Below are 24,986 nucleotides of genomic sequence, written 5' to 3'. Positions count from 1 at the left end.
CTCACAGTGATACAAATCCTCACTCACACAGTGCTACAAATCCTCACTCACACAGTGCTACAAATCCTCACTCACACACTCACACTGCTACAAATCCTCACTCACACAGTGCTACAAATCCTCACTCACACAGTGCTAGAAATCCAAACTCACACAGTGCTACAAATCCTCACTCACGGTGCTACAAATCCTCACTCACACAGTGCTACAAATCCTCACTCACACAGTGCTACAAATCCTCACTCACAGTGATACAAATCCTCACTCACAGTGATACAAATCCTCACTCTCGCAGTGATACAAATCCTCACTCTCGCAGTGATACAAGCCCTCACTTAGTGTTATAAGCTCACAGTAATACAATTCCTCACACTCACAGTAATACAATTCCTCACACTCACAGTGATACAAATCCTCACTCTCACATTGATACAAGCCCTCACTTAGTGATATAAGCTCACAGTGATACAATTCCTCACACTCACAGTGATACAAATCCTCACTCACAGTGATACAAATCCTCACTCTCACAGTGATACAAATCCTCACTTAGTGATATAAGCTCACATTGATGCAATTCCTCACACTCACAGAGATACAAATCCTTACTCACAGTGATACAAATCCTCACTCACAGTGATACAATTCCTCACTCACAATGCTACAAATCATCACTCACAGTGATACAATTCCTCACACTCACAGTGCTACAAATCCTCACTCTCACAGTGCTACAAATCCTCACACAGTGCTACAAATCCTCACTCACACAGTGCTACAAATCCTCACACTCACAGTGATACAAATCCTCACTCACACAGTGCTACAAATCCTCACTCACAGTGCTACAAATCCTCACTCACAGTGCTACAAATCCTCACTCACACAGTGATACAAATCCTCACTCACACAGTGCTACAAATCCTCACTCACACAGTGCTACAAATCCTCACTCACACAGTGCTACAGATCCGCACTCTCACAGTGCTACATATCCTCACTCACAGTGCTACACATCCTCACTCACACAGAGATACAAATCCTCACTCACACAGTGCTACAGATCCTCACTCACAGTGATACAAATCCTCACTCTCGCAGTGATACAAATCCTCACTCTCGCAGTGATACAAGCCCTCACTTAGTGTTATAAGCTCACAGTAATACAATTCCTCACACTCACAGTGATACAAATCCTCACTCTCACATTGATACAAGCCCTCACTTAGTGATATAAGCTCACAGTGATACAATTCCTCACACTCACAGTGATACAAATCCTTACTCACAGTGATACAAATCCTCACTCACAGTGATACAATTCCTCACTCACAGTGATACAATTCCTCACTCACAGTGATACAATTCCTCACACTCACACAGTGCTATAAATCCTCACTCTCACAGTGCTACAAATCCTCACTCACACAGTGCTACAAATCCTCACTCACACAGTGCTACAAATCCTCACACTCACAGTGATACAAATCCTCACTCACACAGTGCTACAAATCCTCACTCACAGTGCTACAAATCCTCACTCACAGTGCTACAAATCCTCACTCACACAGTGATACAAATCCTCACTCACACAGTGCTACAAATCCTCACTCACACAGTGCTACAAATCCTCACTCACACAGTGCTACAGATCCGCACTCTCACAGTGCTACATATCCTCACTCTCACAGTGCTACAAATCCTCACTCACACAGAGATACAAATCCTCACTCATACAGTGCTACAAATCCTCACACTCACAGTGATACAAATCCTCACTCACACAGTGCTACAAATCCTCACTCACAGTGCTACAAATCCTCACTCACAGTGCTACAAATCCTCACTCACACAGTGATACAAATCCTCACTCACACAGTGCTACAAATCCTCACTCACACAGTGCTACAAATCCTCACTCACACAGTGCTACAGATCCGCACTCTTACAGTGCTACATATCCTCACTCACAGTGCTACAAATCCTCACTCACACAGAGATACAAATCCTCACTCACACAGTGCTACAGATCCTCACTCACAGTGATACAAATCCTCACTCACACAGTGCTACAAATCCTCACTCACACAGTGCTACAAATCCTCACTCACACTGCTACAAATCCTCACTCACACAGTGCTACAAATCCTCACTCACAGTGATAGAAATCCTCACTCACACAGTGCTACAAATCCTCACTCACACAGTGCTACAAATCCTCACTCACACAGTGCTACAAATCCTCACTCACAGTGATAGAAATCCTCACTCACACAGTGCTACAAATCCTCACTCACGGTGCTACAAATCCTCACTCACAGTGATACAAATCCTCACTCACAGTGATACAAATCCTCACTCTCGCAGTGATACAAGCCCTCACTTAGTGATATAAGCTCACAGTAATACAATTCCTCACACTCACAGTAATACAATTCCTCACACTCACAGTGATACAAATCCTCGCTCTCACATTGATACAAGCCCTCACTTAGTGATATAAGCTCACAGTGATACAATTCCTCACACTCACAGTGATACAAATCCTCACTCACAGTGATACAAATCCTCACTCACAGTGATACAAATCCTCACTTAGTGATATAAGCTCACATTGATACAATTTCTCACACTCACAGTGATACAAATCCTCACTCACAGTGATACAAATCCTCACTCACACAGTGCTACAAATCCTCACTCACAGTGATACAATTCTTCACACTCACAGTGATACAAATCCTCACTCACAGTGATACAAATCCTCACTCACACTGATACAAATCCTCACTCACAGTGATACAAATCCTCACTTAGTGATATAAGCTCACAGTGATACAATTCCTCACACTCACAGTGATACAAATCCTCACTCACAGTGATACAATTCCTTACACTCACAGTGATACAAATCCTCACTCACAGTGATACAAATCCTCACTCACAGTGATACAAATCCTCACTCTCACAGTGATACAAATCCTCACTTAGTGATATAAGCTCACATTGATACAATTCCTCACACTCACAGTGATACAAATCCTTACTCACAGTGATAGAAATCCTCACTCACAGTGATACAAATCCTCACTCACAGTGATACAATTCCTCACAGTCACAGTGATACAAATCCTCACTCACAGTGATACAAATCCTCACTCACACAGTGCTACAAATCCTCACTCACAGTGATACAATTCTTCACACTCACAGTGATACAAATCCTCACTCACAGTGATACACATCCTCACTCACAGTGATACAAATCCTCACTCACAGTGATACAAATCCTCACTTAGTGATATAAGCTCACAGTGATACAATTCCTCACACTCACAGTGATACAAATCCTCACTCACAGTGATACAATTCCTCACACTCACAGTGATACAAATCCTCACTCACAGTGATACAAATCCTCACTCACAGTGATACAAATCCTCACTCTCACAGTGATACAAATCCTCACTTAGTGATATAAGCTCACATTGATACAATTCCTCACACTCACAGTGATACAAATCCTTACTCACAGTGATACAAATCCTCACTCACAGTGATACAAATCCTCACTCACAGTGATACAATTCCTCACACTCACAGTGATACAATTCCTCACACTCACAGTGATACAAGCCCTCACTTAGTGATATAAGCTCACAGTAATACAATTCCTCACACTCACAGTAATACAATTCCTCACACTCACAGTGATACAAATCCTCGCTCTCACATTGATACAAGCCCTCACTTAGTGATATAAGCTCACAGTGATACAATTCCTCACACTCACAGTGATACAAATCCTCACTCACAGTGATACAAATCCTCACTCACAGTGATACAAATCCTCACTCTCGCAGTGATACAAGCCCTCACTTAGTGATATAAGCTCACAGTAATACAATTCCTCACACTCACAGTAATACAATTCCTCACACTCACAGTGATACAAATCCTCGCTCTCACATTGATACAAGCCCTCACTTAGTGATATAAGCTCACAGTGATACAATTCCTCACACTCACAGTGATACAAATCCTCACTCACAGTGATACAAATCCTCACTCACAGTGATACAAATCCTCACTTAGTGATATAAGCTCACATTGATACAATTCCTCACACTCACAGTGATACAAATCCTCACTCACAGTGATACAAATCCTCACTCACACAGTGCTACAAATCCTCACTCACAGTGATACAATTCTTCACACTCACAGTGATACAAATCCTCACTCACAGTGATACAAATCCTCACTCACAGTGATACAAATCCTCACTCACAGTGATACAAATCCTCACTTAGTGATATAAGCTCACAGTGATACAATTCCTCACACTCACAGTGATACAAATCCTCACTCACAGTGATACAATTCCTCACACTCACAGTGATACAAATCCTCACTCACAGTGATACAAATCCTCACTCACAGTGATACAAATCCTCACTCTCACAGTGATACAAATCCTCACTTAGTGATATAAGCTCACATTGATACAATTCCTCACACTCACAGTGATAGAAATCCTTACTCACAGTGATAGAAATCCTCACTCACAGTGATACAAATCCTCACTCACAGTGATACAATTCCTCACAGTCACAGTGATACAAATCCTCACTCACAGTGATACAAATCCTCACTCACACAGTGCTACAAATCCTCACTCACAGTGATACAATTCTTCACACTCACAGTGATACAAATCCTCACTCACAGTGATACAAATCCTCACTCACAGTGATACAAATCCTCACTCTCACAGTGATACAAATCCTCACTTAGTGATATAAGCTCACATTGATACAATTCCTCACACTCACAGTGATACAAATCCTTACTCACAGTGATACAAATCCTCACTCACAGTGATACAATTCCTCACACTCACAGTGATACAATTCCTCACACTCACAGTGATACAAATCCTCACTCACAGTGATACAAATCCTCACTCACAGTGATACAAATCCTCACTCTCACAGTGATACAAATCCTCACTTAGCGATATAAGCTTGCATTGATACAATTCCTCACACTCACAGTGATACATATCCTTACTCACAGTGATACAAATCCTCACTCACAGTGATACAAATCCTCACTCACAGTGATACAATTCTTCACACTCACAGTGATAGAAATCCTTACTCACAGTGATAGAAATCCTCACTCACAGTGATACAAATCCTCACTCACAGTGATACAATTCCTCACAGTCACAGTGATACAAATCCTCACTCACAGTGATACAAATCCTCACTCACAGTGATACAAATCCTCACTCACAGTGATACAAATCCTCACTCTCACAGTGATACAAATCCTCACTTAGTGATATAAGCTCACATTGATACAATTCTTCACACTCACAGTGATACAAATCCTTACTCACAGTGATACAAATCCTCACTCACAGTGATACAATTCCTCACAGTCACAGTGATACAAATCCTCACTCACAGTGATACAAATCCTCACTCACAGTGATACAATTCCTCACAGTCACAGTGATACAAATCCTCACTCACAGTGATACAAATCCTCACTCACAGTGATACAAATCCTCACTCACACAGTGCTACAAATCCTCACTCACAGTGATACAAATCGTCACTCACACAGTGCTACAAATCCTCACTCACAGTGATACAATTCTTCACACTCACAGTGATACAAATCCTCACTCACAGTGATACAAATCCTCACTCACAGTGATACAAATCCTCACTCTCACAGTGATACAAATCCTCACTTAGTGATATAAGCTCACATTGATACAATTCTTCACACTCACAGTGATACAAATCCTTACTCACAGTGATACAAATCCTCACTCACAGTGATACAATTCCTCACAGTCACAGTGATACAAATCCTCACTCACAGTGATACAAATCCTCACTCACAGTGATACAATTCCTCACAGTCACAGTGATACAAATCCTCACTCACAGTGATACAAATCCTCACTCACAGTGATACAAATCCTCACTCACAGTGATACAATTCTTCACACTCACAGTGATACAAATCCTCACTCACAGTGATACAAATCCTCACTCACAGTGATACAAATCCTCACTCACAGTGATACAAATCCTCACTTAGTGATATAAGCTCACAGTGATACAATTCCTCACACTCACAGTGATACAAATCCTCACTCACAGTGATACAATTCCTCACACTCACAGTGATACAAATCCTCACTCACAGTGATACAAATCCTCACTCACAGTGATACAAATCCTCACTCTCACAGTGATACAAATCCTCACTTAGTGATATAAGCTCACATTGATACAATTCCTCACACTCACAGTGATAGAAATCCTTACTCACAGTGATAGAAATCCTCACTCACAGTGATACAAATCCTCACTCACAGTGATACAATTCCTCACAGTCACAGTGATACAAATCCTCACTCACAGTGATACAAATCCTCACTCACACAGTGCTACAAATCCTCACTCACAGTGATACAATTCTTCACACTCACAGTGATACAAATCCTCACTCACAGTGATACAAATCCTCACTCACAGTGATACAAATCCTCACTCTCACAGTGATACAAATCCTCACTTAGTGATATAAGCTCACATTGATACAATTCCTCACACTCACAGTGATACAAATCCTTACTCACAGTGATACAAATCCTCACTCACAGTGATACAATTCCTCACACTCACAGTGATACAATTCCTCACACTCACAGTGATACAAATCCTCACTCACAGTGATACAAATCCTCACTCACAGTGATACAAATCCTCACTCTCACAGTGATACAAATCCTCACTTAGCGATATAAGCTTGCATTGATACAATTCCTCACACTCACAGTGATACATATCCTTACTCACAGTGATACAAATCCTCACTCACAGTGATACAAATCCTCACTCACAGTGATACAATTCTTCACACTCACAGTGATAGAAATCCTTACTCACAGTGATAGAAATCCTCACTCACAGTGATACAAATCCTCACTCACAGTGATACAATTCCTCACAGTCACAGTGATACAAATCCTCACTCACAGTGATACAAATCCTCACTCACAGTGATACAAATCCTCACTCACAGTGATACAAATCCTCACTCTCACAGTGATACAAATCCTCACTTAGTGATATAAGCTCACATTGATACAATTCTTCACACTCACAGTGATACAAATCCTTACTCACAGTGATACAAATCCTCACTCACAGTGATACAATTCCTCACAGTCACAGTGATACAAATCCTCACTCACAGTGATACAATTCCTCACAGTCACAGTGATACAAATCCTCACTCACAGTGATACAAATCCTCACTCACAGTGATACAAATCCTCACTCACACAGTGCTACAAATCCTCACTCACAGTGATACAAATCGTCACTCACACAGTGCTACAAATCCTCACTCACAGTGATACAATTCTTCACACTCACAGTGATACAAATCCTCACTGACAGTGATACAAATCCTCACTCACAGTGATACAAATCCTCACTCTCACAGTGATACAAATCCTCACTTAGTGATATAAGCTCACATTGATACAATTCTTCACACTCACAGTGATACAAATCCTTACTCACAGTGATACAAATCCTCACTCACAGTGATACAATTCCTCACAGTCACAGTGATACAAATCCTCACTCACAGTGATACAAATCCTCACTCACAGTGATACAATTCCTCACAGTCACAGTGATACAAATCCTCACTCACAGTGATACAAATCCTCACTCACAGTGATACAAATCCTCACTCACAGTGATACAATTCTTCACACTCACAGTGATACAAATCCTTACTCACAGTGATAGAAATCCTCACTCACAGTGATACAAATCCTCACTCACAGTGATACAATTCCTCACAGTCACAGTGATACAAATCCTCACTCACAGTGATACAAATCCTCACTCACACAGTGCTACAAATCCTCACTCACAGTGATACAATTCTTCACACTCACAGTGATACAAATCCTCACTCACAGTGATACAAATCCTCACTCACAGTGATACAAATCCTCACTCTCACAGTGATACAAATCCTCACTTAGTGATATAAGCTCACATTGATACAATTCTTCACACTCACAGTGATACAAATCCTTACTCACAGTGATACAAATCCTCACTCACAGTGATACAATTCCTCACAGTCACAGTGATACAAATCCTCACTCACAGTGATACAAATCCTCACTCACAGTGATACAATTCCTCACAGTCACAGTGATACAAATCCTCACTCACAGTGATACAATTCCTCACAGTCACAGTGATACATATCCTTACTCACAGTGATACAAATCCTCACTCACAGTGATACAAATCCTCACTCACAGTGATACAATTCTTCACACTCACAGTGATACAAATCCTTACTCACAGTGATAGAAATCCTCACTCACAGTGATACAAATCCTCACTCACAGTGATACAATTCCTCACAGTCACAGTGATACAAATCCTCACTCACAGTGATACAAATCCTCACTCACACAGTGCTACAAATCCTCACTCACAGTGATACAATTCTTCACACTCACAGTGATACAAATCCTCACTCACAGTGATACAAATCCTCACTCACAGTGATACAAATCCTCACTCTCACAGTGATACAAATCCTCACTTAGTGATATAAGCTCACATTGATACAATTCTTCACACTCACAGTGATACAAATCCTTACTCACAGTGATACAAATCCTCACTCACAGTGATACAATTCCTCACAGTCACAGTGATACAAATCCTCACTCACAGTGATACAAATCCTCACTCACAGTGATACAATTCCTCACAGTCACAGTGATACAAATCCTCACTCACAGTGATACAAATCCTCACTCACAGTGATACAAATCCTCACTCACACAGTGCTACAAATCCTCACTCACAGTGATACAAATCGTCACTCACACAGTGCTACAAATCCTCACTCACAGTGATACAAATCCTCACTCACAGTGCTACAAATCCTCACTCACAGTGATACAATTCTTCACACTCACAGTGATGCAAATCCTCACTCTCACAGTGACACATGCCCTCACTTACACTTTACCTCTCCAGCTGGGTTTGCATGTGGGTTTTATTTGTATTTCCACCTCTGCATCTTCAACAGCCCTTTTCTTCCCACAGTCATAAGCGGTAACAGTAAATCTGATCAGTTTGTCACCATTCGCCAGCAGGGGCTGCGTATTCTTTATGTATCCTGCAATTATGCCAATTACAGATCAGAGGAGAGACACAGGAGATGTCTAACTGCTGTTTAAATGGCAGTTTCTTTAGTTTAATGTCCCTATGTAAAACATGATTAGATGTCCCTGATAAACCAATAGGCAGAAAGGAAACAAACGTCAGAGCCAAATGCTTAGGATTAGATAGAACACGTGACTCAGTTGGAGATATGGGGTTGGATATCACAGATAAGGTGCGTGGGGTTATATGATGCGAGCCAATGGGTGAAAGATTACGGTTTGAGGAGACAATGTTATGGTTCATTTGTCAGTATTAGGTCCAATGTCATTGGTTTATTCAGCTGTGTGAGGTTATATGATGAGAGCCCATTGAGGAAACAGTGGTTTAATGAGTAAATAAACACATTATGTGGACAGTAGCAAAAGGTCAGGTGTTCCTTACCGTCATTATCAATAGTGAAGGGCACCTTAGGGGTCAAGATCTGGTAGAAGCAGACTTGACTATATTGTGGTGAGCAGTCCTGATCCCACGCTTGCACCCGCAGCACACGCTCATACATGCGACCTTCAGTTACAGAGGCACGAAACACCCGCTCCCCAAACACAGGGGCAAATTCATTGACGTCATTCACACGAACATGAACCGTTGCCCTAAAAAATAGAGAGAGTGGTAGATGGTAGAGAAAAATGAGAGAAATTCAGCAGCCAAGAGTAATAGTGTGTATTACCTGACACCCACACATCAGGCAGGTATGACAGAGGCAGACAGATGGGCAGAAAACAAAGCAAATGGAAAGGATAATTGCATATTACTGGTGGTGGGCTGGGTGACCATCTTCATTATACACCTCTATCATTTCTCTTTCACCACATTCCTGTGTCTTTTCTAACATTGGCCCATTGCAGTCCATCAGCATTTGCTGTGCAGAACTTTGAAAGGAAACTTGAGCATTTTAGACATTTTTCATATAGTGCTCCCCTCTATTAGAAATAGTCTGTTTGAATTGATCAATTACATTATGTTGTATATGTAACTGGTTATCGTATGCCCAGAGGGTAGGAACATGAAAAACAGCGAAACAGAAGGTAAGTAGCTGATTACTTATTAGACTAAATTCATGGTGTGCAGTAAGTTCATACAAGTTCATTTTTTGTAGAAGCATTATTTATTTATTTTATTTATTTATAAAATATTTTACCAGGAAGGATACATTGAGATTTCTCTTGTTTTCAAGTATGCTAATTCCTCAAATCCAACTATATAAGGAAGGTATCAAAAGCATTACGGCAATCAGTTTAGATACAATATAAAGTACAAAGACTTGAAAGAAAGACCATAAGAGGATTTTAACTGCTATAAGGGCGAAGACATTATATATATATATGTAAAAAGAAAGGAACTAATGGAGCACTGCAATGCCAGAAGGGCGGTCAATAGTTGTCAGGGAAGGCTGAGCTGCTAAATAAATTATTTTCTACTGCAAAAACAAGTAAGAAACCAATGGAAGATACATTCAAGCAAAATAGAACTTTAAAGCCTTTACTAATAACCTAATTGACTGTAGATCATATGAAGAACAAACCAAATAATATTAATGTGCTCTTAAGACTTAATTTCCTCAGGCATTGTACCAGAGTACTGCTGTAATGCTGATGTGGTGCCACTGTTTAATAAAAGGGAATCAGAGCTAATCCAGGAAGCTACAGACCAGTAAGTCTGACATCATGAATTTATAATACATCCAGACAAGCCAGTGACATAAACATCTTAAACACTTATGTAACATGTAACATATAACAGAAATATACATGATGTATCTATACCAGGGGTCTCAAAGTACCAGCCCGCAGGCCGGTTACAATACGGCCTGCCAATGATACACCATAATAGAGCTGTTTCCCAATAAACATTTTCAAAAATATTAATGATCTCTTAATTTTTTTGTGAAGCGAGGATGGCGAAATCATGTGGTGGAGGGGGCATGTGTTGGAGCTGCAAGAAAAGGATGATGACATCACGTGGGGGTGGGGGCGGAGCTGTAATGCTATTTAAGTCCCTAAGTGAGCAGTGCAATAGAATTGGCGCCATAGCAGCAGGGTTTGGCAGTAGAGGAGTGAGTTAGCAGTAGGAGAGCAGTTTGTTTCTTTAGCCTGGGGGTGTTGTGTCACTGTCAGTTGGACTGTGTGATGATCTGAGCCTAAGCAGGCAGCATCAGGAGCAGTAGCAGAAGAGGTTGAGCAAGGTATGTGCTGCCTTACACAAATATTTGTTTTGTGTATAAAATGTATATCTGTAGTGTAGCTTGCTTTTATTGTTAAAAAAAAAATACTTTGTCATGCCATAACATGTGTGGGGGGTCTGTATGGGTCTGTGTGTGTGTGTGTCTGGATCTGGGAGTGTGTGGGGTGTCTGTGTGTGGGGGGTCTATATGGGTGGGGTGGTCTGTGGGGGTCTATTGGGGGTCTCTGTGTGTGGGGTGGTCTTTGTGTGGGGTGTGTGGGGGGATCTGTGTGTGTTTGTGTGAATCTGTGTGTGTTTGTGTGAGTCTGTGTGTGTGTGTGTGTGAAGGTTTGTGTGTAGGTCTGTGTGTGTGTGTGTGTATGTGTGAGTCTGGGTGTGTGTGAGTCTGGGTGTGTGTGTGTGAGGGGGGTCTGTGTATGTGTGGGTTTGTGTGTGTAGGTCTGTGTGGGTTTGTGTGTGGGTCTGTGTGTGTGTATGTGTGTGGATCTTTGTGTGTGGGGGTCTGTGTGTGTATGTGTGAGTCTGTGTGTCTGTGTGTGAGTGAGTGAGGGGGTCTGTGTGTGTGTAGGTCTGTGTGTGGGTGTATCGGTGTGTGTGTGTGTGTATGTGTGGGTGGGGTTGTGTAGGTGTGTGTGGGGGTCTGTGTGTGTTTGTGTGGGTTTGTGTGTGCATGTTTGGGTGGGTCTGTGTGGGGGTCTGTGTGTGTGTCTGGGTGTATGTGTTGGTCTTTGCATGTGTGTGGGGGGTCTGGGTATGTGGGGGTCTGGGTGTGTTTGGGTATGTGTGTGTGTTTGGGTGTGTGTGTGGGGGTCTGTGTGTGTGTGTGTGTGGGGGGGTGTACACATCTGACACAAAGCCATTACTGACTGATAGTATCTATTCAACAGTGTGTGTGTGTATATATATATATATATATATATATAGTTTAATTTTGTTTGAAGTTTTGGAAGCCCCCATGGGAGAAGAAAACTTGACCAGTGGCCCCACGGTAATTCGAGTTTGAGACCCCTGATCTATACAGTACCATACACATTACACACATACTGTATATCACACTCCATGCTTTGTGCTGCTGACTCACTTGTGTGATTTCTTGCTGTTGCTCCCCTCTGGCCCTTCTCCACAGTCATGGGCCTGGATGGTAAATGTGTGCTCTTTCTGTGCCTCACAGTCAACAGGGCCCTTTGCCCGGATTAGCCCCTCCCCAGTGGTCCGGTCCAGAACCACAGCCTCAAAGGGAGTACTGGAGCCATGAATCCTGAAGCCACAGATCTCACCTGAAGCACAAGGAACATTTTTGTGTGACATTCAGAAGGTGCCCTACTGAGTCAGACTAGAGATGGTCACTCTTAGGGGCAACAGCATACACAGGCTGTGGGTTGCACCTATTGGGATGTGAATTCAGGTTTATGTGTGGTGAAGAGGAGGGTAGTAACAGTATCCCTCAGAACTGAAGGAACAAATAGACCATGCTGGAATCAGCTTTAAGGTTGGTGGAACATACATTATATGGAGGAACCTTGGGTGGGTGTAATAGAGAATCTCTTAAAGTGGGACATGCCTAGGTGGAATTAGCTGGCAATCTAATGCAGGGAGAGGAAATGGTGGGTGTGAATGTTGTATATGTGAATCCATTGCAATAGAAGAAAAGGGTAACAAAGTATTTACAGGGAACCCAATGCGATACATACACCCTCAATGTCATGTACACCCCAATGAAATATTTACACCTCCAGTGTCATGTACACCCAAATGAAATAACTAAATTTATGCTTACCTGATAAATTTATTTAATTACGGATATGGTGAGTCCATGGCTTGAGTAATTACTGTTGGGAATATCACTCCTGGCCAGCAAGAGGAGGCAAAGAGCACCACAGTTAAACTGCTAAGTATCACTCTCTTACCCAAAACTCCCAGTCATTCAACTGAAGGGAAATGGAGAAAAAGGAGTAACACAAGGTGTAGAGGTGTCTGATGTTATAGTCAAAAGAACAACTGTATTAAAATAAAGGGTGGGGCCGTGGACTCACCATATACATAAATAAATACATTTATCAGGTAAGCATAAATTTTGTTTTTCTTTACCGAGATATGGTGAGTCCACGGCTTGAGTAATTACTGTTGGGAACCAATACCCAAGCTAGAGGAGACAGATAAATAGGGAGGGACAAGACAGGCAGTCCTAAACAGAAGGCACCACCGCTTGAAGAACCTTTCTCCCAAAAGAAGCCTCAGCCGAGGCAAAAGTATCAATTTTGAAAAATTTGGAAAAAGTATGTAGAGATGACTAAGTTGCAGTTTTGCAAATGTGTTCCACAGAAGCTTAATTTTTGAAAGCCCAAGAAGAGGAAACAGCTCTTGTGGAATGAGCTGTAATTCTCTCAGGAGGCTGCTGTCTAGCAGTCTCATAAGCCAAACGAATTATACTTTGTAACCAAAAAGAAAGAGTAGTAGCAGTAGCTTTCTGACCTTTACGTTTCCCAGAGAAACAGAGAAAGAGGGCAGAGGACTGGCAAAAATCCTTAGTCACCTGTAAGTAGCATTTAAGAGCATGTACAACATCCAAATTGTGTAACAAATGTTCTTTGGAAGAAGAAGGATTAGGACACAGAGAGGGAACAACAATCTCCTGTTAGAAAAAACCTTAGGAAGGAAACCTAACTTAGTACGAAGAACCGCCTTATTGGCATGAAAAATAAGATAAGGGGAATCACACTGCTGAGCTGAGAGTTCTGAGACTCTTTGAGCAGAACAAGAACAACAAGAAACAAAACCTTCCAAGATAACAACTTAATGTCTAGGGAATGCAACGGCTCAAACTGAGCCAGCTGTAAAACTTTAAGAACAAGGTTAAGGCTCCAAGGAGGAGCAACAGACTTAAAGACAGGCCTGATTTTGACCAAGGCCTGACAAAAAGATTGCACATCTGGCACATCCACCAAACGTTTATGTAGTAAAACTGATAAAGCAGAAATCTGACCCTTCAGGGTACTGAATGACAATCCCTTCTCCAGGCCTTCCTGAAGAAAAAAAAAATTCTAGGAATTCTAATTCTACTCCAAGAGTAGCCCTCAGATTCACACCAATAAAGATATTTAGGCCATATCTTATGGTAAATCTGTCTAGTAACAGGCTTGCGAGCCTGAATCATGGTCTCTATGACCAACTCAGAAAAACCACGCTTAGACAGAATTAAGCGTTTAATCTCCAAGCACTCAGCTTCAGAGAAACGAGATTTGGATGAAAGAAGGGACCCTAAATCAGGAGGTCCTTCCTCAGAGATAGTCTCCAAGGTGGGAGAGATAACATCTCCACTAAGTCTGCATACCAGATCCTGCGAGGCCACGCAGGGGCTATTAGAATCACCAACGCCCTCTCCTGTTTAATATGAGCAATGATTCATGGAAGGAGAGCAAATGGAGGAAACAGGTATGCCAACCTGAAAACCCAAGGAACCGCCAGAGCATCTATCTGAACAGCCTGCGGATCTCTTGACCTGCAACGTACCTTGAAAGCTTGGCGTTCTGACGGGATGCCATCAGATCTAACTCCAGCACCCCCCATTTAAGGACTGAGCTGGAAAACACCTCTGGATGGAGTTCCCACCCCCCAGGACGAAAAGTCTGTCTGCACAGAAAATCCGCTTCCCAGTTGTCTACTCCTGGAATATGGATGGCAGATAGACAGCAATTGTGGGTCTTTGCCCACTGAAGAATCTGAATAACCTCCTTCATGGCTAAGGAACCACGAGTTCCTCCCTGGTGACTGATGTATGTCACAGAGGTTATGTTGTCTGACTGGAACCTGATAAACTGGGCTGAGGACAACTGAGGCCAAGCCAATAGAGCATTGTAAATCACCCTCAACTCCAAGATGTTGATGGGAAGAATAGACTCCTCCTGAGTCCAAAGGCCCTGAGCTTTTAACAAATTCCAAACTGCTCCCAAGCCCAGCAGGCTGGTGTCCATGGTCACGATCACCCAGTAAGGTCTCCGAAAGCATGTGCCCTGACACCGATGTTCCTGAGAAATCCACCATGGGAGAGAATCCCTTGATGACTGATCTAACTCTATTCTCTGAGATAGATCCGCATGGTCGCCATTCCATTGTCTGAGCATGCACAACTGGAGAGCTCTCAAATGGAATCGAGCAAAAGGAATGATGTCCATAGAGGCCACCATCAGACCGATTACCTCCATACATTAAGCCACTGAAGGATGAGCAGTAGTCTGAAGAGAGAGGCAAAAAGAAAAGATTTTGTTTTTCCTGACCTCTGTCAGAAAAATCTTCATCAATTGAGAATCTATTATGGTCCCTAAGAACACTACTCTTGTAGCAGGGGAAAGGGAGCTTTTTTCCAGATTCACATTCCAACCATGGGAACGAAAAAAAGACAACAATATCTCTGTGTGAGATTTTGCTTGTTGAAAAGATGGCGCCTGAACCAATATGTCGTCTAGGTAGGGTGCCACAGCAATTCCACGAGAATGGATCACTGCCAAAAGAGCCCCCAGAACCTTTGAAAAAATTCTGGGAGCCGTGGCTAGACCAAATGGAAGGGCCATGAACTGGAAATGTTTGTCCAGAAAGGAAAATCTCTGGAATAGGAGCATGAAGATACGCATCCTTTAGGTCTATGGTTGTCATGAACTGACCCTCTTGTACTAAAGGAAGATTTGAGTTTATAGTCTCCATCTTGAAGGATTGAAAGTTGAGAAACTTGTTTAGACACTTCAAGTCTAGAATGGAATGGAAAGTTCCCTCTTTTTTGTGAACCACAAATAGGTTGGAGTAGAACCTGAGACCCTGTTCATGCACTGGAACTGGAACTATCACTCCCAGGGAGGAAAGATGTTGTATACTTTTCAAGAACGCCTCTCTCTTTATCTGGTCTGCAGATAATCTTGAGAGAAGGAATCTGCCTCTGGGAGGAAACGTCTTGAATTCCAATTTGTTACCCTGGGATATTATGTCCACAGTCCAGGGATCTGGGACATCTCGTATCCAGGCTTGAGAGAACTGAGAAAGTTTGCCCCCCACCTGATCTATCCCGGATCGGGGGCAAACCCTTCATGCTGATTTGGAATCAGCTGCAGGTTTCTTTGATGGTTTCCCCTTGTTCCAAGACTGATTGGGTTTCAAAGAAGACTTGGATTGTTCCTGCTTGGAAGAAGAAGGGGAAGGCTTTCCTCTGAAGTTACGAAAGGAACGAAAATTACTCTGACATCCTTTAGGCCTATTCTTCTTATCTTGAAGTAGAAAAGACCCTTTTTCACCCGTAATATAAGAGATAATTTCTGCCAAACCGGGTCCAAACAAGGTTTTGCTCTTGTAAGGCATCTCCAGAAACTTGACTTTAGAGGAAACATCTGCAGACCAGGATTTCAACCATAACGCCCTGCGGGCTAGGACAGTGAAACTAGAAGTTTTAGCTCCTAGTCTAACAACCTGTAAAATGGCATCTGCAATAAAGGAATTGACCAATTTAAGAGCTTTAATCCTATCTTGAATTTCATCCAAGGAAGTCTCTACTTGAAGAGAATTAGACAACCAATAAGATGCTGCACTAGTCACGGTGGCAATGCACACCACAGGTTGCCATTGGAGACCTTGAATAACATAAATATTTTTCAAATAAGCCTCCAGCTTCTTGTTCATCAGATCCTTAAAAGAGCATCTATCCTCAATAGGAATAGTGGTTCTCTTAGCCAGAGTGGAAATGACCCCTTCGACTTTGGGTACAGTATACCAAGGGTATTTAATGGAGTCCTCGACAGGAAACATTTTCTTAAAAATGGGAGGCGGGAAAGAGACACCCCTGTTTTCTCCCATTCCTGTGAGATAATCTCCCTAGCAGGGTCCGGCACAGGAAAAACCTCCGAAGTGGAAGGTTCATCAAAGAAACTATCACGTTTACTAGATTTCTTAGGAGTGACAATGACAGGGGTATCGGAGTCATCTAAAGTATCTAAAACCTCCTTTAACAATACACAAAGGTGTTCAAGCTTAAATCTGAAGGATACCACCTGAGTCTCAGAAGAAGGAATTATACTGTCCGAATCTGAGATTTCACCCTCAGAAAGTTCCGATGTATCTTCCTCCTCAGACTTATGAGAAAAGGGCAACTTGGAAAGCAGAACTGAGGACATGCACCTTACTTTCTGAATGTCTATATTTCCTCTTGCGTTTTCCCTGTAATCTGGGAATGGCAGCTAATGCCGCAAATACAGCTGAAGATACCTGGGCAGCAATTTCTGCCTTTAAATAAATTCCACTAGGAGTTATAGAGGAACCATTGATACTTGGGTAGAAAGCTGAGGAATTATTTTAACAGCACCATTCTGAGAGACATTCTTGACACATGAAGAACAAAATTGCATAGGAGCTGCAATTTGTGCTTCTAAACATAATAGGCATGAATTCATGAGAGCAGGCTCTTGCTCCATATCGGACATGTTGTGAAACAGTGAATAAACTTGTACAGATAAGTTTCAAAGATTTTAATATTCAATTAAAATAAGCCAAGGAAAAAATATACTTGAAATTTTATCCCAAATTAAGATCGATCCCCAGCTAAAATTATGTGAGAAAAGTTACGAAAAAACATTTAATAAACTACCCCTCAGGCAAAGCCACACCTCAATTACTGAGGTGCCTTACCGCTACCAATTAACACCGGATCACCCAGAAATGGAAAAAAACTACTTTTCCCTAAGAAACATTATGAAGTAAAGCCAGTCATGTAACCGCAACTGCCACACTCAAATTACTGCTGTGACACAGAGAGGCACTAAAAATAGCTTCCTGGACAGTTTAAAATGTTGCATTGTTTAATTTTAATGCAATGGGGAAATGAATAAGCTGCTGAAATAGAAAATGCACACTTACTTTCAGTTTAAACTTGTATTGTTTTATCAAGTAAATATGTGTCAGAAAATAAAGCCTAATAAAAACATTTTACTGTTTCTGTTTAAAAGATTTTAAATGTTAGTCATACACATGCTACAGTGCCTGCTTCATGCCCCAGTGTAACCCATATGACAGGATTATCTGTGTCCCAATTAAAAAGCAGTGTCTTTTAATTTGTTAAGTGCATGGTCTCCCCAACTGGAAGAAAAAGCACTTACCTGCTCCGCTGTCCGGCATGTAGACAGTTACAAGGTATGAGAAGACACAGTTCTTCACAGAGACCTTTGAAAAAGAAAGAACAGAGTAGCCAACTCTGGCTTTCTAAACTAGGGCAGCAATTGTTAGGAAAATGCAGTAAGTACCTCTGTACAAGATCCTAACTGCTTTAAAGCCACCACTATCCGACTGCAAAAAATGACGTGGGATATGGCTATACCCCAAAACTTGCTTGTAAATTAAATAAAAAAATTTCTTCAGACACCTAAACTTCACCTCCTCCATGCACCTAAGGCAAAGAGAATGACTGGGGGTTGTTGGTAAAGAAGTGATTCTTAGCAGTTTAACTGTGGTGCTCTTTGGCCTCCTCCTACTGTCCAGGAGTGATATTCCCAAAAGTAATTACTCAAGCCGTGGACTCACCATACCTTTGGAAAGAAATTATGCACCCGAAGTGTCATGTACATCCCATGTGATATACACACCATTATGTGATATATATACCCCAATGTCATATACCTGCATATCTCAGGGGTGCATCCTTGTCCAAGGCAAACAATGGTGGGTTTAGCAAGACAGTATTGTCATTTTCCATGATAATCCCTTGGTACTGAGCCTCTATCCATGGTTTATGCTTGTTACCTGCAACAGTAAAGCAAAGAGATTTATATGTTTATATATAGGGGTGACACACACATTAACTTATCTACAGGGCAAAGAAACACACAATGAAATACATACATGTGCACTTGTGCAGAGAAAAACACGACGGAGAAAAAAAAACAGACTTACATACATGTGCATACAAACACAGTAACATAAATACATGTGCAGACAAACACAGTGACTTACATACATGTGCAGACAAACACAGTGACTTATATACATGTGCAGACAAACACAGTGACTTATATACATGTGCAGACAAACACAGTGACTTACATACATGTGCAGACAAACACAGTGACATGTGTCGGCAAATGCAGTAACATACATACATGTGCAGACTGTGACTGTTTCCCAGTCACATACATGGACAATATGGGATACAGCACCCTATATTGGTCACTGTAACTGTTTCCCTGTCACATACATGCACATCATATAACACAGCGCCTTCTTTTGGTTGCAATTTCACCACCAAAATGTGTACAGGAGAGAAAGTACTAATTTACATATATTTGCATAGGTTGAAAATGCAAACAGATGGCAATTATTTGTACTGTTTAGAACACCTGAATTCTCCTTCCTGTTGGCAAATTTATATTTCCTAATTAAATTGTTTGCTAAATGTTTTTCTATGTTTATGTTTTATGAAGTGTGTGTCACCATAACCTTACTGTTTTTTTGTAGAAGCTAGTCCTGGGTGAAATAATTTAAAGGCGGTAATGGAATTTAAGATGGACAATTTTGCTTGGAACTTCCATAGATATCGAAGAGTGAGGTAAGAGCATAGCTTTCTAGCTGCACCAGTCTTGGCAAAGGGGACCATGCCTGACCAGAAGTGGCAGAGGGGAACATACCTGCCTAGAAGTGGCAGAGGAGAGTGAGACAATACCTGACAGAAGACCATACCTGCCTAGAAGTGGCAGAGGACACCATACCTGCCTAGAAGTGGCAGAGGAGACCATACCTGACTAGGAGTGGCAGAGGAGAGAGAGACCATACCTGACAGGAGACCATACCTGCCTAGAAGTGGCAGAGGAGACCATACCTGCCTAGAAGTGGCAGAGGAGAGTGAGACAATACCTGACAGGAGACCATACCTGCCTAGAAGTGGCAGAAGAGACCATACCTGACTAGGAGTGGCAAAGGAGAGAGACCATATCTGACAGGAGACCATACCTGCCTAGAAGTGGTAGAGGAGACCATGCCTGACTAGGAGTGGCAGAGAAGAGAGAGACCATACCTGACAGGAGACCATACCTGCCTAGAAGTGGTAGAGGAGACCATACCTGCCTAGAAGTGGTAGAGGAGACCATACCTGACTATGAGTGGCAGAGAAGAGAGAGACCATACCTGACAGGAGACCATACCTGCCTAGATGTGGCAGAGGAGACCATACCTGACAGGAGACCATACCTGCCTAGAAGTGGTAGAGGAGACCATACCTGACTAGGAGTGGCAGAGAAGAGAGAGACCATACCTGACAGAAGACCATACCTGCCTAGAAGTGGTAGAGGAGACCATACCTGCCTAGAAGTGGTAGAGGAGACCATACCTGACTATGAGTGGCAGAGAAGAGAGAGACCATACCTGACAGGAGACCATACCTGCCTAGATGTGGCAGAGGAGACCATACCTGACAGAAGACCATACCTGCCTAGATGTGGTAGAGGAGACCATACCTGACTAGGAGTGGCAGAGGAGAGTGAGACCATACCTGACAGGAGACCATACCAGCCTAGAAGTGGTAGAGGAGACCATACCTGACTATGAGTGGCAGAGAAGAGAGAGACCATACCTGACAGTAGACCATACCTGCCTAGATGTGGCAGAGGAGACCATACCTGACAGGAGACCATACCTGCCTAGAAGTGGTAGAGGAGACCATACCTGACTAGGAGTGGCAGAGAAGAGAGAGACCATACCTGACAGAAGACCATACCTGCCTAGAAGTGGTAGAGGAGACCATACCTGCCTAGAAGTGGTAGAGGAGACCATACCTGACTATGAGTGGCAGAGAAGAGAGAGACCATACCTGACAGGAGACCATACCTGCCTAGATGTGGCAGAGGAGACCATACCTGACAGAAGACCATACCTGCCTAGATGTGGTAGAGGAGACCATACCTTACTAGGAGTGGCAGAGGAGAGTGAGACCATACCTGACAGGAGACCATACCAGCCTAGAAGTGGCAGAGGAGACCATACCAGCCTAGAAGAAGCAGTAAAGCAGAGGAGACTATGATACCTGCCTAAGAGCCCTCAAAGACCAGCCCAGCTTGGGGAGATACAGCTGCTGGCCCCAGTCTCAGCATCGATAGCTCTGGTCCCACTATCAAGGTTCCATCCCTGGGTTTGCAAAGATACTGCTGCGTTCCCCTTGCCTAAGGGGACAAATACCGGAGCTCCGCTACACAGGCAAACACAGTGACTTACAAACGTGCATAGAAACAATGTGACATATTTACATGTGCAGACAAACACAGTGACTTATACACATGGAGGAGAAACACACAATGCCTTATTTATATGGAGAAAACACACAGTGATATATACATTGAGGAGACACACACAGTGACTTATTTATATGGTGGCGACACAGTGCATGGAGGAGACACACACAGCAACTTATATACATAGAGGAGACACACAGTGACATGGACATTGGGAAGTCACACACAGTGACTTATGGACATTGGGAAGTCACACACAGCAACTTGTATACATAGAGGAGACACACACAGCGACTTATATACATGGAGGAGATACACACACAGCAACTTGTATACATAGAGGAGACACACACAGCGACTTATATACATGGAGGAGATACACACAGCGACTTATATACATGGAGGAGTTACACACAGCGACTTATGTACATGGAGGAGACACACACAGTGACTTATGTACATGGACGAGACACACACAGTGACTTATGTACATGGAGGAGACACACACAGTGACTTATGTACATGGAGGAGACACACACAGCGACTTATATACATGGAGGAGACACACAGAGCGACTTATGTACATGGAGGAGACACACACAGTGACTTATGTACATGGAGGAGACACACACAGAGACTTATATACATGGAGGAGACACACACAGCGACTTATGTACATGGAGGAGACACACACAGTGACTTATGTACATGGAGGAGACACACACAGCGACTTATGTACATAGAGGAGACACACACAGGGACTTATGTACATGCAGAAGACACACACAGGGACTTATGTACATGGAGGAGACACACACATGGACTTCTGTACATGCAGAAGACACACACAGGGACTTATGTACATGGAGGAGACACACACAGTGACTTATGTACATGGAGGAGACACACACAGTGACTTATGTACATGGAGGAGACACACACAGCGACTTATGTACATGCAGAAGACACACACAGTGACTTATGTACATGGAGGAGACACACACAGTGACTTATGTACATGGAGGAGACACACACAGTGACTTATGTACATGGAGGAGACACACACAGTGACTTATGTACATGGAGGAGACACACACAGCGACTTATGTACATAGAGGAGACACACACAGGGACTTATGTACATGCAGAAGACACACACAGGGACTTATGTACATGGAGGAGACACACACAGGGACTTATGTACATGCAGAAGACACACACAGGGACTTATGTACATGGAGGAGACACACACAGTGACTTATGTACATGGAGGAGACACACACAGTGACTTATGTACATGGAGGAGACACACACAGCGACTTATGTACATGCAGAAGACACACACAGTGACTTATGTACATGGAGGAGACACACACAGTGACTTATGTACATGGAGGAGACACACACAGTGACTTATGTACATGGAGGAGACACACACAGTGACTTATGTACATGGAGGAGACACACACAGGGACTTATGTACATGGAGGAGACACACACACAGTGACTTATGTACATGGAGGAGACACACACAGGGACTTATGTACATGGAGGAGACACACACAGCGACTTATGTACATGGAGGAGACACACACAGGGACTTATGTACATGCAGGAGACACACACAGTGACTTATGTACATGGAGGAGACACACACAGGGACTTATGTACATGCAGGAGACACACACAGGGACTTATGTACATGCAGAAGACACACACAGGGACTTATGTACATGGAGGAGACACACACAGGGACTTATGTACATGCAGGAGACACACACAGTGACTTATGTACATGGAGGAGACACACACAGGGACTTATGTACATGCAGGAGACACACACAGGGACTTATGTACATGCAGGAGACACACACAGCGACTTATGTACATGCAGAAGACACACACAGGGACTTATGTACATGGAGGAGACACACACAGGGACTTATGTACATGCAGAAGACACACACAGGGACTTATGTACAAGCAGGAGACACACACAGCGACTTATGTACATGCAGAAGACACACACAGTGACTTATGTACATGGAGGAGACACACACAGTGACTTATGTACATGGAGTAGACACACACAGGGACTTATGTACATGGAGGAGACACACACAGGGACTTATGTACATGGAGGAGACACACACAGGGACTTATGTACATGCAGGAGACACACACAGTGACTTATGTACATGGAGGAGACACACACAGGGACTGATGTACATAGAGAAGACACACACAGGGACTTATGTACATGCAGGAGACACACACAGTGACTCATGTACATGCAGGAGACACACACAGTGACTTATGTACATGCAGGAGACACACACAGTGACTTATGTACATGCAGGAGACACACACAGTGACTCATGTACATGCAGGAGACACACACAGTGACTTATGTACATGGAGGAGACACACACAGGGACTTATGTACATGGAAGAGACACACACAGGGACTTATGTACATGGAGGAGACACACACAGGGACTTATGTACATGCAGGAGACACACACAGTGACTTATGTACATGGAGGAGACACACACAGTGACTTATGTACATGGAGAAGACACACACAGGGACTGATGTACATAGAGAAGACACACACAGGGACTCATGTACATGCAGGAGACACACACAGTGACTTATGTACATGGAGGAGACACACACAGGGACTTATGTACATGCAGAAGACACACACAGGGACTTATGTACATGCAGGAGACACACACAGTGACTCATGTACATGCAGGAGACACACACAGTGACTTATGTACATGCAAGAGACACACACAGTGACTCATGTACATGCAGGAGACACACACAGTGACTTATGTACATGGAGGAGACACACACAGGGACTTATGTACATGGAGGAGACACACACAAGGACTTATGTACATGCAGGAGACACACACAGTGACTTATGTACATGGAGGAGACACACACAGTGACTTATGTACATGGAGAAGACACACACAGGGACTGATGTACATAGAGAAGACACACACAGGGACTCATGTACATGCAGGAGACACACACAGTGACTTATGTACATGGAGGAGACACACACAGGGACTTATGTACATGCAGAAGACACACACAGGGACTTATGTACAAGCAGGAGACACACACAGTGACTTATCTACATGGAGGAGACACACACAGGGACTGATGTACATAGAGAAGACACACACAGCGACTTATAAACATAGGAGACACACAATGACTTATGTACATAGA

General features: G+C 42.8%; 1 protein-coding gene across 1 annotated transcript in view; it reads right to left on the bottom strand.

Moving 5' to 3' along the window:
- Window positions 1-24,986, bottom strand: part of LOC128640329 (calsyntenin-3-like) — a 234,948-nt gene that overhangs the window by 152,459 nt on the left and 57,503 nt on the right. Inside the window, 4 exon segments of the mRNA XM_053692821.1 lie at window positions 9,109-9,258; window positions 9,687-9,895; window positions 12,568-12,763; window positions 19,134-19,256. Of these exon segments, the coding sequence (XP_053548796.1) occupies window positions 9,109-9,258; window positions 9,687-9,895; window positions 12,568-12,763; window positions 19,134-19,256 (678 nt within the window).

This window comes from Bombina bombina, chromosome 9 (genome assembly GCF_027579735.1).
Source record: "Bombina bombina isolate aBomBom1 chromosome 9, aBomBom1.pri, whole genome shotgun sequence".
Classification (NCBI taxonomy): Eukaryota; Metazoa; Chordata; class Amphibia; order Anura; family Bombinatoridae; genus Bombina; species Bombina bombina.
This window is presented reverse-complemented; position numbering and strand designations above follow the sequence as displayed.